The sequence below is a fragment of the Struthio camelus genome, chromosome 14, assembly GCF_040807025.1.
Source record: "Struthio camelus isolate bStrCam1 chromosome 14, bStrCam1.hap1, whole genome shotgun sequence".
Classification (NCBI taxonomy): Eukaryota; Metazoa; Chordata; class Aves; order Struthioniformes; family Struthionidae; genus Struthio; species Struthio camelus.
In genome coordinates, this window is record NC_090955.1 from 6,613,336 (window position 1) to 6,630,835 (window position 17,500).

General features: G+C 42.9%; 1 protein-coding gene across 23 annotated transcripts in view; it reads right to left on the reverse strand.

The window, feature by feature from the left end:
- MITF (melanocyte inducing transcription factor) overlaps positions 1–17,500 on the reverse strand; it is a 112,114-nt gene that overhangs the window by 45,453 nt on the left and 49,161 nt on the right. For 15 of the 23 annotated variants that reach the window (XM_068907013.1, XM_068907010.1, XM_068907016.1 and 12 more), the window contains one exon: positions 2,404–2,650. In XM_068907013.1, the coding sequence (XP_068763114.1) occupies positions 2,404–2,650 (247 nt within the window). Of the gene's footprint in view, positions 1–2,403; positions 2,651–11,196; positions 11,434–17,500 lie in introns of those variants that run through there. The other 8 variants (XM_068907022.1, XM_068907014.1, XM_068907011.1 and 5 more) reach the window with 5 other exon arrangements.

Consider the following 17,500-nt stretch of genomic DNA (forward strand, 5'->3'; position numbering starts at 1 on the left):
AGCAAAACCCTAGTCTCATAGAAACATCAGTGGTACATTTTCAACAAGATTAAGATTTCAAGTGTTTTTTTGCTTGTTTGTTTTGGAAGTTTGTTTTGCCCCCCTCCTTTTTTTTTTTTTTTTTTTTAAAAAAAAACAGTAAGGATAAAAGAATGAATCTCTAGCAGATGGAATCGTCTGCCCAACAAACACACAAGCAGAAAAACTATGCAAAGCACTCTTCTCATGCACAGTGAGAGAGCAAGAGCACTTTTTTGCTCTTTGCTCATTTGGACTGCAAGAGGCTTTGGTTTTTAGGGTTTTTTTTTTTGTTTGGTTGGTGGGTTTTTTTTGCTAATTTTGACTGTTACTTATGTAAAGGCAGATGACAGGTGTAAAGATGTCATTTTGCTCCAGCAGACAGCTCACTCCAATCATTGCCTTTAAAGTATGATCCTCTATTGCTAAAAGGCACTTGGCGCTAGGTAGTACTTTTAAAATACAAGCCAGCTAAGCACATATGCACTTAATTTTTCGCTCTGCAGGGTCAAGCACACTATCACTTGGGCCACTGAAGAGCACAGAAGTACCCGTCTTTTTTCAGGAGATTTTCTTTCCTCGGAAAAGGCTGAGGACACTTCTTTTGTGATTCTGAATGAAGAGAATCGAGGTGCGAGTCCTCTGCGTGAAGTTCCCTAGCAATGCTCCAGCAGTTTACAGACCCACATAAAAATCCTATGAGAAGCCAATTCCTAGTAACTGAATTTGTAAATAACTGAGCATCACCTTTCAGTTGCAGCTTCTTTGGTACTTTATGCCTCAGAAATAAAGGACTGTCTGCCTTCCTCTCTCTCACAGATAAAGGTGGTTATAAAACAGGCAACGTAGAGACCATTACTAATGTTTCTTCAGGACATTACAGATCCTCCATAATGATAAAAAAAAAAATCCAAAAAATTAAAAAAAACCCCACACTTATAAGTTCTCTGAGAATGGAAAAAAAAAAAAAACCCACGTACAATTCATGGCATAACAGATTAGGATGAAAGGATGTATTTGGTCTTTAACCAAAACTGTAACACCTGCTTATTTAACCAAGTGCATTACAAACAAAACTATTTCATATCATCTACACATCTGCTAGATCTGAATTATAACGGCATCGTTATAGTTAGCAAACAACTTCACAAATTCAAGACGCACAAATGTTAGACAAAGAATAGTTTGTTTTCCAGGCACTTTCAAACGTTTTCCTTAATATATGCACATGCACGCACACTGAAAATTTTATACGTACACTTCCATTAAATATTAAATATGTAATTCAAAGTTCATCTGCCTTCTTTTCGCTCCTAGATCACTCTAACGTTTTACTTAAGATTTTGGTATTCCCTTTAGCATCAATTTGGCACTGTCAACACAATACCATAATGCACAAACCTGTCATGCACAGACTTGCTTTGAAACATTGAGCCTATAAATCTATCTCAAGACTAAATCTCTGCATGCATACCATTTATATACAACAGCGATGACAAAACATAACAATCTACTAAAATCAAGTCCGGCTAACTTGGTAAGAGTACGCTTATCAACTGAAAGCGGTTACTAAACTTCATACTGTAATAAAAAGACTTAGCAATAGCGTAGAGCAAAGATATAACTTTTCAAAACTAGCAACAATTTTACTTTCCTGAAATATTTCTTCCTATTTGTCAGACGCTTTTTACGTTCTTTTACTAACACATTTCACATTGCTTTACTCTATTTGGACTTACCCTCTGCACGAAATTCTCTCTTCTCTTATAGTTGTTCAAGTTTTTTGCAGTAATTAGCAAGCTACATCTCCTTTGACAGAGATACACTAACAAGCTCCTACAGTTTCCAGTAGGACAAGGAATCCAAAGCTACTAATAGCAAACAAGTCATTTAAGCAAAAAAGGATTATGAAGGCTAGTTGCAAGAGGCTGGAAACTCACCCGGTTTTCAGATTAAGGCTTTCTGAGGAGGTCTTTTGTAATGAGTTTTGACTCCATTTTAAAAAACTATTTCATTATTTTCTTTAAAAATGGCACATTGATTGGAATATTTAGTAACAATTTCTTCTCTTCGAAAATAAAAAAGTGCTAGAGACACTGTGAAAAGTTTTCCACAGGGAGAACAAGAGGGACGGCTAGTTTTGTAACAAAATCTCCCTCCCAAGATCAAGGTTTAGAGGAAGGGGAAAAAAAAAAAAGTCACACAAACTAAAAGGGCTTCCCATTCTTTGGTACCAGGATACCAAATTAAGCTACAAATGAAGCCAGACTGCACCTTATTTGCAAAGTTTAGCTGCCATAAATGCTTGCAACCACATCTCTGTTACACAAAGCGCATTTCGATGAGCGAGAGCTACGAAACGGAGAGGCAAAGACCCTGACGTACCTTGAGGACTTCCATCGGTACCTGAGTAGCAGGGGGCAGGCTGGTGGGAACGCTGACGTTGATGGCAGGTGTCTGGCTGACGGGCACGCGCTGCTGCATGAACTGGGCTGCTTGCTGCTTCTGCTGCTGCTCCCGCCGCTCCTGCTCCTGCATCTGCTCACGCATGAGCTGCTGCCGGAGCAAGATCCGTGAGGTCATGCTGGAGGAGCTTAAGGGAGGCTTGGAAGCGCCAGGATGCTCGGAGCTGCTGTGGGAAGACCAGAGACAGAGGGCTCAGTTGTCACCATCAGGTTCATTACTCCTGCGTTCGGGGTCCGCAACGTTACACCGAACACGGGGCAGAATCAGTACCGATATGCTGCACTGCACAAAGGGGAATTTGCAGCCAACCTACTTCAGGTCCTCGGCAGCCATATTAGGCTGCCTTAACTTGACTGCGGCTAGCCTTTCCCAAATGCCGATACCCAGCGGTAAAGAAGGATTTACTGTTTTCAAGTTTTACTGCAACCATCCACGAGAAAAACAAAAACACTCTCATATTCTTCTTAGAAGTAATAAAGCGCTGTACCAAGTCTAACGCCAGGTATAGGTAACACATCAGGCCTAATGATCCTGCTCAAAGACGACGCCCAGAGATTCTCCTACCTCTTCCAAGAAAGCACCATGTAACACAAGTTCAGTTATTTTCTCCAAAATACGAGCTCAGAGTTAGATTTGCTGGTGGTGACACTCTTCATAGCTAGAAACCAGACCCAAAAGAGCAACTCTCTCTTCGGGCCTACGAGTATCTAAGAGCAATGGGATATAATCACAGGCAGGATAAACAACAGTAACGCCTTCATTTCAGATGCGCTTTAAGCAGCGTATTGGGCTGGCTGGAATATAACACACAACATTTCTTAACCATGTAAGAGCCATTTCTAAACCACTGAGACAAGTAGAACTTTTCACCAGATAACACACGTGAAACACGGCAGAAAGCACAGGCATTTGCTATAACTACAGGGTCCTCTTCTGAAGTGGGCACTTGTTAGCCCTCAATAGTAAGGGTAAATTTCTAAGACACATCTATAATGCCATTAAGACAGAACAATTAAGGTACTTAAATAACGAGCTACACATTCTTGGGGGGAAGAATGCTAGAAGCTGGTTGGAATAGGTGACTCTATATGTTTACAGGAGAAAGAGCTATAGCGTGTATAATTCAAGATATTTCCTTTCTGATCCCAAACGGCTGCAGTTGATTGGGTAAGAAGCATATGACAGCAACCGTGCTCCTATAGAAAGGAAGGGCATATTACACTATAATAATACATAGCCATGCCTGTGAAAGCCAACAGGAGCCAGCACTGCTACAGGTTTGCCAGTTCTGCTTAGGACCAAGGCTGAAAGCAGGTCATAGCAGAAATTAAAAGTGGAGCACACTTACTTTTAGAAGTGATGAAACTCTACTTTTGCAGAGCACGCATTTGGGGGGCAGGGAAGGCGAGGGAGGGAGGGAGGGAGGAGGCAGTCTTGCTATTTAAGACCTGTCAGGTTGAAACATTCACAGAGACACTGATCCTTTTGATAAAACAAGAGAAAACCTTTGTGGTGAAACTAATGCAGCTGTGGAATAATCGCACTAATTAGCTGCTCAAGACAAGTCATTGACTGTGATACTCGCAAAAAACACCACCCTTTCAATTAACAGTGAAGCATTATCACATCCAAACCCAGCAGTGTTTCCTAACCTAAGCTGAGGTCTGAAAGCCCATCTAACCCATTTGCACACTGAGGAGGTTATCTATTTCCAGGACTGATGAAGTCACAGATGAGCAGAAAGAGGCACCGAAATGCTGCCTTTAAGAAAGGACTCCTCCTCCTCCTGTTGAGGAGTTTACTTTCTATCAGCCTAGGCAGGACGCCCGTTTGTGCACTGTTGGCATTCTTGTAGATGCCTGATGGTACCAAGCTGGTCAGCTGTCAGCGTCTCCCACCTTCGCTCATTTTGAACTATTTCTCCTCCTACCAAAGCCAACTGTGAGGAAGATCCCAGCAAGATTCTTCCCACACACAAAAACTTTGGGAAACGTGAGGGGGAAAAAAAGAAGAAGAAATGGCTTCTAGGGCCTTCTCAAACAGTCCCTGCGAGGAATCTCATCTCACTTCCACGACCACTGTATCTACTCACACTACATGGCTCATGTTTTTACAGCTTTCTTCAGATAACCAGGGGCCTACTGCTGGTAAAAATTAGTTAACAAAAGCCTTCAAATACTGCATTTTTAGAAAAAACAATAATCCCAGAGGATACTATTCTGCCAAATTCTTCCCCAGAGGAAACAGACTCTTCCAGGGTGTACTTCTTTTGCAATTCTGTTTGATATTCTAATTATCCACTGAAATACAGCTTAGATGTGATTAGCTAGGTAAGGAAAGGTCAAACAATGTACTTTTTAAATGAGCATCAAAAGGAAGGTGGAGACTTGTTCACATCCCCAATACCAGGTTTTGGGGCCCTGATGAGGGGAAAAAAAAAGTTCCAAGCACATCACAGAACTCTGTCCATCCTTAATTCAAAGAAGTCAGGAACCAATGTAGTTGCAATGCAATGTAATGAGCTCAGCAGATGCATCATTCTGTTATTTGCACTTATAATAATTCTATGTAGTATAGAAGCCAGTAAAGTTACACCAAAAAGGAACTGCCTTGCATTACAGTGCACAGGTTGGAGAGTGCACTCTAATGCACGCTCCAGAACAGAGATGTTTTCTGTTCCCTTTTGTTTTCCAGCCACGAGCAGCTATTGCCAAACTAGCTTCACTCCAACTTAAGCAAAAGAGCAGAAGCCAGCGGGTTGCTTCTTGAAAAAATGACATTGTTGTGAGAGAAAAAAATCCCACTAAATCTGTTCACATCCTTCCTACTGCACGTTTTGCACTAGCACAGAATAGTGCTGGACAAATGCATGCCTTGGCAAGGAGACTGGATTAGTAGTTATAGCATGGAAGCAAGTAATTTCGGATCTTTATGACGCTTGGGAGAACAGCACCTTCTCTGCTACTGCATAGCCAACAGGAAACTTTGGATGAAGAGAGGGGAGACGGCTCTGTGCATTTGGCTCCTTGCCCTTCTGACGGGCGGTAAGCTTCTTCACAGAACCCGTGCAGAACTGCATTGCACTCCGGCTGCTTCAGCCTTGGTGCCACATTAGGTTCGGGCGGCCAGAAGCAGGCTCAGAGGTGTTGACTGCGCGGGTAAGTTAGTAGTGGCTAGTGATCGCCACTATCAATTGCAATTACTATTAGATACGCAGCTATCCTGGAGAAGAGCTACTTTAGCTTTACTAAGCTTGAGACTAGCTTTACTAGTGCAGAACACAGCTAACCTCTTCATCTGCAGGAATTTGATCCTGGAACTCGCGTGGAAATAAGGTCCAAGAGCTTGTAGCACTTGTAGCACCATGCCTAGGCAGTGAGGCAAGTAAGATGCTGCAAGCAGGAAACCTTGACTCAACTTCCTGCACAAGTACTGAACGGATCACAGTCTTCCCTACTTGGGGGAACAGGAGATTAAGATTGTTCTCCTGCACGTATCCCAGGTCACACTGCCTAGAGAGGTAAAGAAAATCCATGTTCCTTGAGCAGAGCTAATGAAACTCACTTGCTTTTCTGAGCTACACAGAAATGTTAGGACCCACTCAGCAGCAGGGACAGGCAATCCTGAACACACAAGTGCTGGTAGCAACATGCTATCTACTACTGCTACTAGAGCTATTTTCATCAATGCATCCAAGTTCAAACAATGCTTTTATCTACAGGAAACATGTTCTAGATTTGCTACATAATGCCTCCCTGCCTGACAAGATGCTCATTTCACAAGCACTGCAAATAAAACAGCACAAACACAGAACTGTTCTTGCCAGGCAGATTTCCTGTTATTTATCACCTGGGAACTGTAATGCCCTTTCGCAGGGCAGGGCTGTCTCACCACATTTAACGCTTAAGTAGCATTCCTTCCATTCGCTGTAATTCACCAAGAGCGGCACAGATCAAACGTGGAAATAGAAAACTGTCTGAAAACTCCCATACGTATTTCATCCTCTAAGCCTTCCCCCTTGCAAAACACGCACTGTCTTCCCTCCCAATCTCCGCTCCTCATTCAGCTACCCTTCCGGTCACTGCATGGGATTTGTTGCAAAGCTCCCCGAGATCAAATGGAAGATAGTACAGCTTTCATCATCACCTAGTCTCAGGAAGACAAAGGTGAAACGCCTCGTCAGAAACTCAGTTTTCCCATCAAAAAAAGCAATTAAAAACATTTTCTGCCAAAGGCTTAAATAAGAGGGCTTTGAAGATACATATTTTTAAAGCTGCCTGGTCTTGTAGTAAGGCCTTTAAGCGCTGCTGCAGAGGCAGATACTCTCTCACTACTGAACAAGGTGAGATATACTGTAGTATGATCCCAAATCCAGACACGCTGATGCAAAACTCATACATAAACTGATTCACTCAGGGATTATGTAAAGTCAGCAACTACACATGCAACAACAACATGATACACGATGTGATTTAGATGCTTCCTGCAAACATGGTTTATGGATATCATTTAATTGCTATAAATGAAACCAACTCAGCCTTTTAATTGACATGATTAAGCCGATTATCCATCAGCAGTCTAATAAGCATAGTATAATACAGAATAAAAGTTATGAGTTATGAATATCATGCACAGATTCAATTAATCATGAAGTGATAACGTTTTAATACAGAAATTTAAATTACATATCCTTCGCATAGATGCATGGGAAATGTTAGTTACTGTATGTGTAAAATATAAAGCAGATGGTTGTTGCATAATAAAAAACAACTGATTAAAGACAAGTTTCTTGATTTTGTTGCTACCAAATTAGAGAGGCCAAACATTTCTGAACCTGATCTACCTTTCCAGACACGTACAGATGATTTTATTTCTATCACCTTGGACAAAAAGGCAAACTAGTCTTTTGCTAGTCTATTTTGCTGTTAGATTCTTATAGACTGATCGAACGAGCTAGCTGGCTTACATATATTACTTTGCATTAGCTATACGTTCTCCAAGAAACTTCTCCAAAATTTTGAAGTGGAAAAAATGTTTATTCGACTCAGCTTTATTTTTTAATTACTGTTTTAGAAACAGCACCTTTTTTAAAGAAGAATGGCAAAATCTCTAATATAGCGTTTTAAGACAAATTACAAGAGTTAAAAGCACAAACCAACTCCGGAAACATAAAGCTTTTCCAAACAGTTTTTGATACAAAAAGCTCTTTTCCCATCACTGTTCTGTATTCAGGCAACAGGCAGGACGTTTTACTTCAGACAGAATCTCACAAATGAATCCCCGAAACTTTTCGGCTAAGTGTGTGCACAGCTGACCCGCGTATCTGAGAGGATGATAGCCAGGAGAAGACGCTCTGACACTGTAAGTAGCCCAATAGCCCAAGAACCACCTTTACAGGCTGCACAGAGTCTATAGGTAAAACCATATGCCTCTTTTGCAGGATGTCCTGTAACCTTTACCTGGAAAAGAAGCTCTTGAGAGTTTTCTTCACTACGGCATTATTTTTCCATTTATTTTGCTTTATCTGAACCAGAATTTGATGAAGTTGCATGCTTAGCATTTACAAAGGCTTGGCAACTCCCTCAATCTCCCTGACTGCCTCCCTCAAGAACTTCCATACTTCTTTCATGGACTATATTTCTTCTCCTTTCTCCTACGAAACTTTCAATCCATATAGCCTTAAACTAATGGGGGGGGGGGGGGGGGGAAAGGATCATTATTACTGTGGTATTAAGCCACTGGTTTTGCTTGAAATGCTAGAAGATAGAGTTTGTCTGGACTGTCCCCTGATGAGGGGTAGCACCAGACTGGACAGTTTTCCAAACTTACAGCTCCAGGTTCTTCAGACAAGAGATAAAGAATCAACTGAAATGCATTAAAACAAAAAAGCGCGCACACACAAATCTTCAGAGAGCACCAAAGAGCACAAGATCTTCTCGGCCACTTCCCGCTACATCCCTACAGCCAGTAGGTTTCCTTATTGCTCAGCTTCTCATCTCCAGGAGCAGCCTTTTGAATGGGAAGGTTAAGGGAGGTGGGAAGGTGACGCCTGGCGAGGCAAAGGGGAGACAGAGGGCTGGTCTGCTGGGGCTGCTCCCTCGCAGTCAGCCAGCGCTCCTTCTTAGGTGCAGGATCTCGATCCACTCCATACAACGTCTTGCCTGAGAGGACGTGCAGTAAAAGCACAGATTTCACAACACCAGAAGGGGGAAAAAAAAATTTCTCCAAAAGCACTATTGCCATGGCAAGATCTACTGCCCTACTATAAGCAGAGAAATGGCACAGAGGGGGTTACTGCTCGTCCTCTGCTCACGATGCTTTGCCAATTGCTTGTTAATGGGTTAGTCCAGAGAAATCAGCTGAGAAAAGCAGAAGATTTAGGACCTCAAGAAATCTACTGAGCTGCACCAGATCTTTGAGGTCAGAGCTAAGAAGGAAGGTAGCATTTAAATACGTGTTCAGTGCCTTATGCTTATCCCATTCATAGTTACTTATAGAGAAGAGAGACCCATTCACATTTAAGTATCTGATATTAGCAAGAAAGTATCACTCTTGATCTTCAAAGCAAGTAAATGGAAGGCTACCAATATCACAATTCAAATACTTAGCCCGACCTCCCACAGGCATTATCAACAGGGTCTAACACACTTCCCACTCCAACGCTCCTTCTCCTCTAGGGCCACTATCGTTTCCCTCAAAAATAAGTTGCTTTGTATGGATTCTATCTCTCCACAATGAAGTGAGGTCTCAAAGATGCTTTTTCTGTTGCGAGTACTATATACATGGCTGAACCACCTCCAGCAGCATCTAACCTGTCAGCTTGCATCGCTGGTTATTACAGAGAGGGATGGCAAAAAAAGGGAGATACACCAGAAAAGAAAGCAAAAGGAAAACAAACGCAAGTAGAAGCCACATATTTTAGAAAAAGAAAAAACAAACAAAGCGAACACTGACCCACACGACACACACAACTCTTCACCCCTATCTTCAGCCTAAGCAAGGGATTCAATGTACAAGAAAACTACTACAGCATTTTCCCTGGAGCACTTTGTACCTCATTCCTAAAACTTAATAATTGATTGTGGGTTGCAGTGACACTTCATCCAGCCATCCGATTGGCTGGCACAGCCTAAAGTATCAATGCAAGAAAAATGTTGGCACCCTTTCACGTCCTTTCGTGCCAAGGACAGAGCAGTAAACCGACAGAATTACATAAATGGAGCGGAGACCTTTATAATAAAGTAAGGACTATGTTTCAAGCTTCTATATTAAAGAAGGTCTCTGCCTTTGAACACGACATGCTGCCTGCTGCCCTATCTGCTTTATCATCAACGCAAACATTTTTGTCTCCCTCCAACGCGTTCTTATCCTGACTTAACAGCAGTTGGGATCTTCTCTCCTGCAGCAATATTGTCTGACCTAGGCAAAAGACGACGCACCCGCAGAACAACTTTTAGCGCAACAGGAATATCTACCTGAAAGCATTGAGAACATCTGGTCAGGAAGGAAGGGAGAAAGAGGTGAACCCTCAAGCATCCACCACACAAGTCCTAAGCGGATCAAAAGGCAGTTTTATAACTATCCAGGAGTTAATGGTTGGATTAAAAAGAGACTGAATTTATTGGATACACACACACACACACACACAATCCCACCCCCGCAAAATCCACATAAACTTGACTTAATCCTCAACTATGAATTTTCAATTCAAAACTACCAAATGGTATACAGCTACTTTAAAAAAAAAATTATTTTTCACCATTTAGTAGTTTTCCATTTTTCTTCCTGTCTCTAAAACACACCTTCACAAGCTGCTGAACAGAAAGCTTGCTGAACTTAATGAAAGCCACTCTCATGACCCAGGAGCACTCAGTAAATAATTATTAAGCTCTGGAGGTGGCTTTTGCATGAGTTTTGACTTAATAAAATGCCGTAAGTTGATTTGCTTGAATGCCCCTTTACTTGGGGCCACAGCTTCCAGTATAGCTCGGAAAGCCTGATCGCCGCTAGATTAAGTAACAAGGTAAAACTGAAGAGGTTCAACCTAGAAGCTGCAAAGGTCACATTTTACAATTCTTTACTACTGTTTCTGTTCAAAGTGAGAGGAGTAACTGTAAACCTAGAATATCCTCCAAGACTTCTATATATACTGGCTAAAATAATTACTATGATGCAACAAGTATTTTTATGCCTAGCCTTAACCAAGAGGGAGAAGGAGAAAGAAAGACCTAATGGGTGCGGGAGAGGGGCCCACCGTGGGGAGCTCTATAAAGGAGACCGCGTCCTCCACGTGCTCCTGCGTTTTTGCACTGAGAAATAAAACATACAGGTCAGTGTCAAAAATACGAACTCTATGACCTTGCTGCCTCAGCCTGCGCCCTTTGTATTCCACAAAACTCCTCCATTAGCCCAAAAGTGCTTGTTTGCTATGAAGTTTCAGAAGGACTAAAAAAAAGAAAGAAAAGGGAGGAGGGGGGGAAAAAAAAACAACACCATACACACACACCACAGGGGAGTATTTTATAAGGTTTCCTCTCCTAAAAAGTCGTTCTCATTATCTTAGCCCGTCAGACACAGCTGCCGTTGCTTTACGGAAGATAACGACCAGCTCCCCAGCACGGTATTTTTAACTCCCAGAATCCAACCTCCATCATCACAAATCAATCACACGCTTTGCTCACGGGGCCGTCGCTCCAGCAGAGCGTCACTTACAGACAGAAGCTTTCAAAGGAGCACGGTAGGAACATCTGAGCTCTAAGAGCTTCCATCTTTCCGCCCCCCCCTCCCCCTTTTTGTCCGAGAGCTTTTGCCCGACGCCTTGGTGTGAAAGTCAAGCGGGTGCCGGCAGGACCGGTGTCTCCAGGGGTGGCTCCAGATAAGGCCCTGGCAACGCCAATCCCTGGGGAGCTGCGCCGGCCGCCGCGCCGGCACCGCAGACCTGTTCAATCCAGCACCTACCGAGGAGAAAGGGGTGGACGCGACGCAACGCAACGTCTTCTCCAAACACCACAACAAAACGGCTCCGACCCAGCCCAGAAACGCCAGGTCGGGCTCTCACCAAGTCTCGCTTCCCCGCATGAGAGTATCGCGCAAGCTACCGCCCGAGACAGCCCAGAGCAAGGGACAGACAGATATGTCACGGCAAGGCCTGCAGGAGGCTAAAATAAAAGCCCGGCGTTACTGCGGGACTGAGTCACAAAGCTCAGATTTGTACCGACGGAGCTGCGTTATCCCAGCAGCCCCACAGACAGCAACCTACGTACGCGAAGCAATGAGCCTATGGATTAGTAGGGAGAGCATTTATCCCATTCATTAATTAAAACGGGTGTGAGCAGGCCATTAATACCATCAGAGGAGTGGATAAGAGCTGTCTGCACCGCACGGTTTTCTCAGGGTCTTTATCACCAGAGAGGCTATGGAAGGGGGTGGGTGCAAGACAAGCCCGTTTCTGGGAGATTAACTCCTTCATATTCAGAGCTCCCCCCAGAGAAACTCTGCCCAGGAAACCCTGCACGTGCATCCGTAGCTGTACGGAGACTACGATGCGTCCATATAAACGCTTTACCTATCTTCTGCTCTGCTGAGAGAGGCAGAATCCCTCATGCAGAAAATAAGCAAACAGATAAGATACCTATAACACACAAATACTTCAAGAATTTAAAGAGTAGCTGACGGCGCTACTAAATATTGGTTTAGTGTTTTTCCTTAAGCTTTCCAAACCATCGCAATCTTTGAAAAGATATTATAGCAAAAAAGTAGAGGCAGATTTGCCTTTCACTCGCAAGACTTGATAGTCACCTTGCTAAAAACTTTTTGAACCGTTTCAGGCGCTGCTCTCCCGTTATCAGCACTTAGCCTTTTTAAAGAACTCCACATACATTTGCAAAACATTTTACAACAAAAAGCCAGATAGCTAAATCAACCAAAACGTGATAAAATAAAAAGCGAGAAGATAACACTCTACTAACAGCCTCTGTAGTTCCCCATTTTGTAATATAGAATTTACCTCCTTTTATCTGAGTAAATAGAGAAGATAATACTGTCGCCATGGGGGAAGACGAAGTATGATCACTATAACTACCGAGTCCCAAAACCTGACTTCACGTCACTTTTTCACTATACCTTAAATTAGAAAGTGACATTTTATCGCTTTACACAGCAGGCTTGCAAGTTTCTTCGCATAGGCAGCCCGGCTGAAAACAAGACTCAACACGTTGCACGTTCACAGCTTCTGCCCTTCGTTCCTCTACCCAGGATCTCTCCCAGCTTAAAAGCCACCACACTCATCAAGGTTTACAGTAACTCAGTAATTCATGACCTAAACCCTCTGCTGAGCCTAGATTTTCTGCTTACTGACTTCACTTGTTACAGTGGTATTTAACATTTTCCAAAGAACATAAGGCAACTCCAAACCATGTCTTGCACAAATGACGTCCTCATTTTGGTATGCTGAGCAAACAGGCTCTTAAGCAGCAAAAGAGAAAGTGTTTATGGAAGATTTGCTTTAAATGATTAAAGAACCCAACAGTCAAAGAAAACCACAAAGTGAATTCAGTGCTCAACACGCGATGGGTCTCTGCTATCAGCGTGACTTATTCATTCCAGGGAATACTACATGCAAGCGGGAAACAACCCCCAGCACATTACTGGGACAACTCTAACATTAAAACCACCTTGGAGAGATATTACACAAACTTATTTCAGTCTCTAGCTACAGCACCAGCTGTTCATTACAGATTCCCTGATCAGGGAGTGTTTAGCAACTTTACAACCCTAGACTGTAGAAACCAGAATTCCTCAGTATCTGAAAGTTTTAAACTTCAGTTTGGACAAATCAGTCCTTAAGCACTGGTTGCCGCTTTTATGCATTTTTGGCTAACGGCAGAAGTAGGGCAAAGAGGATGGTTTATCACGAAGGCTAAACTATTGCGGTGGGGGAAGCCTCCATACATAACTAGAAGCTACAGTACCTACCATCTGGATACTTAGACAGCAACTGCAATTTGCAATTATAGGACAAGAAGCTTGGTCCTGCTGCCTCACAGCACTGGCAATAAGGTGGGATCCGCTCCAGCTGCCCATGTAAAAAAGCATTACTAAAGTTTAGAAACTAGCTAACAGAGGACAAGCAAAATGACAGTCATTCACTGAAGGAATTGCCAAGCTGCAGCTACCAAAGAGACGGCCTTCAGTTGCCCTGCTTCAGCAACTTCACGTGACCAACAAAATCCCCTTGTATAGGGTCATGGCTTCTGGGGAAAGCAAGCCCGGCAGGCTGTCAGCTAATGTTGGTATACTGCCATGGGACCAGCAGCATCCTTGGTACCGCCCCACGCTGCAATAGGGCGTACCCTTGTCCCAGGGCACGTCTCCTTTTCCTCCTAAGGCCGGCCAGGAGGCTACCTAGCTGGGCATCCTACCTCCAGCAACAAGGCGACCAGGGAGCAGCAGAAGAACAAGGCAAGCATGTAAGGAGACTTTCCGGAGTAAGCGCCCAAATCCCAGCCATTCCCAATTCAGAGATTTCCCAAAATGGATATGGTTCCTGTGAGCTTACAACCCTTAAGTGTACACTGTGGGTCATGTCAGCCTCACCTCAGACCCTGCTCTGCAGCTACCATGGGATGGCTGGGGAAAGTCAAGCCAAGTGTAGATTAGAGGACTTCTTCATCTGCTGTGTAACAGCCCTAAGCTCTACTTTAAACCCCTGACATCTATACGAACTGCAGTCTTCCACAAAAATATGTATTTAAAGGCTGGAGTACTGGGGAATTCAAATCTCCGGGGACTCTTCTGGCAATTCCCCCTCCAAAAACATGATACAGAATGATACATGATACAGTCTCCTGTAAAATAAGAACATGCAAGCAATGTTTCTACATCTTGATTTTTAAAAGTGCCAAAATACATTTTAAAAAAATCTCTTCTTCTATTCATAAAATACAACCCTGCTCATGCACTACCTTAATTTCATTTTGGAACCATCCTCCTCTTCCGCATTTGTCTTATGTTGCATATAAAAAAAAACAAACATATGCTCTGCTCAAATAGAGAGATGGAAAAAAAACAACTCAAAGAACTTTATACTTCAACTAAGTAAATTTTTAAAAACGAGTATAGCGGCTGCGGTTTTAGAAAAGTAAAACTTATTCTAAAGTAAAACTGTTCAGCATTCATCATGTTTTGCAGAGTGTCATGACAATTAAGTGAGATATGCTGTGCATATGACCTGCTCAGCCAGACCATCTGCAGGAATACCACTTCTTATTTTTCAAAACACATACAGGTATAAATTTCCTTCTGAAAAAAAGCAGCCAACTCAAAAAATGATTTACATGCCTTTTGTTAGTCCCTCTTAATGTCTTCTGCATTGCCAGCAGTATACCACTTGAATGGCTATTTCTATTCAGAGCTACAGCTGTATTTGCTGGGGAACTACTGCAAACTCCTGAATCATGTAAACAGGGGAAAGAACCAGAAAACATGGCTCTGGACTCTGAAGTTCACATTTGCCTTAGTTACTGTGACAAAAGATGAAGGGAGGCACTTAGTTTATAGCTAATAAGTCCTGCAAAGTCTAAAGTTAAGTCTGAACTCGCACAATAGGGTTTTGTTTAATTTGAACTCATTTATTTAGCACTCAATGGCAAAGTACCTGTGGGATCACACACCAAAACCGTGAGGCAGGAATTCACAAATTCTGTTATTTTAGACTGCGTTAGATGACCGTACAACGCTACGTTAGTCAGCCAGGTTGACAAACTTGCAGCGAAGCCTCCTGGAAGCGCTGTGCGGTTCCCGACCCGCTGGCGCCCTGCAGCCGAGGGGAGTCCTGCTGTCCCTAAAGAGCCCCATGATACCAGCTCTCAGCCTGGAGCCGTCGTAGCTGCATTTCTCCCTGTGGTTTCCTTCTCCTCTCTTTGTTCAGACAGGTTAGCACGAGCAACCATCCCCTCACTTAGGCCCACTGCTTCAGGTGAAACTAATCTTAATACAAGGACACAGATTTTGTTTTGCTTCGAAATGATATTACTGAGTACTTCTAATGGAATTTAAACCAATGCTAACCCCTATGCATGCTGTAGTACCTAACATCTGTTCACAGAAACAGGGCATCAACCGACAGAAAGCGAAAGCTACTTGGTTAATGCTTGCACTAAGTGTTTACAATCCTATTCGCGAGTTACCAAAAAAAAGAAAAAAAACACACAAAAAAACACGTCTGGACTATGGCAAACCATCTGCTTTAGGATTTCTTCACATTCTGCTAGCTTCCAGACATCCCGTTTCATACACTAGATGGAGCTTTGTCTCCCATTTCACCTAGCCTGCTGACTCCAGTTCTGCTACTTGCAGATTCTTCTGTGTTACAGATAAGGAGAAAAAAAAAAAAGTAAAAGAGGCAAAGGACAAAACACTAACCTTGCTCAAAATAAACGAAACACACAAAATTGCTCCTTGAACATCATGCTGTCAGGTGGGTACCTGGGCCTCAGCAGTACCCGACCACTGCTTTGCAGTTTTCAAAGAATCAAAGACTGTAACAACTCCAAATCCCAAACCATACTGCAATTTCTACCAGCCTTCGCAGTGTCTGAAAGGCCCCAGCTTGGGCTCACACCTGAAAAAACATGATTATCTTGCTTTTTATCCTCTTAGAAAGGGACAATATTTAAGCTCATTACTGAATTACACATCTGGATCACTCACTAGTTTTCCAGGATCTCCCCTTCTATTCCCACTTGCTTTCTTTTAACATAAGCTCTTCCGTATCTTCTCTAGTAACCTGAAACATCCATCATTTAATTAGTACCTCTGCTAAGACTCCACACCTTGTCATTTTAGATCCACTAACCCTTTTGGGAAATAAATCATTGATTAGAGCAGAAGTCCCTTTGACCTCTATCTGCTGGATTTCATCTGTATTGTTTCAGCAAATGGTTCAGGAGAAACAGCTCACACTGTGCTACCCGGGTTGACATATTTTAATGGGGGGTGGGAGTAAAAAATAAAAAACATAGCAGAATAAAGCCAGCCTGACTTCTGGTGAGCTGGCACAACTCTCACTAGGATTTTTCAAAGTGCAGCAAAACGCAGTCCATCAACAGCATTTCTATGACGAATTTAAAACTCAATGGGACAAAGAAAAAGCCTAGGTGAACAAGTCACTCCTAACATTTTAAGCAGCTAGCATTGCAGTGCACCTGTAAAAAGCAGCAGTCTCAGGCTGTATTAGACATGGCAATAGCAAAGAGCACAAAGCAAAATTAGTGTCAGAAGAAGATATCTGTAAAATCTGAAGAAACAGAACTCGAAGAGATAAGAGAAAGAGAGAGCCCACTTTATACTGGAAAGCTAAAAGTTTTGGCATTTTAATCTCACAAAATGGAGGTTGACAGGGATGAGCGTTGCTGTCTATAAATACAGCAGGGAAACAAACACCCAGAAAAGAACCACCCTGGCATTTTACCAAGCGATATGAACCAGCTCTGAGTAAGATTAAATTAGTACCAGCAGTTATATTCTAAGAAGCAAGGTCCTGAAGCTGTTTTAAACTGGAGGACTGGAGAAGGAACAACTTGCTTTTTTTCCCCCCAATCAAGATGCGTAATTTAATCAAAGTAGGTCACCGTGGAATGAAGCAGCCAGTAATGACCTATGGGCCACAGAAGATCCCCATCAGCCAAGGGCTCCAACCTAACAGACACATGACAAAGCAAATTCTTCAGCAGCGCACACAGATCTGAAGTAGTGCTGGAATCTAATGTTGCACTAAACAGAAGCTGATGCCTTCACGTACACATCGGTGTGGCCAAACACTGCTCTTCAAGAGGGCAAGCGTCCTAACTCCAACAGGCTGCTTATTGCGTCCCACCACAATAACGACAAATCTTCTTCCGGAGCTGCTAGCACGTCCAGCTTCCAGTGCAACATGCCTCACATCATCTGGTGCACTGGATTGGCTGGAAAGTTAAGTGTCAACAGTCACTCTGCTGCAATTTCTTGGAAATCTTCT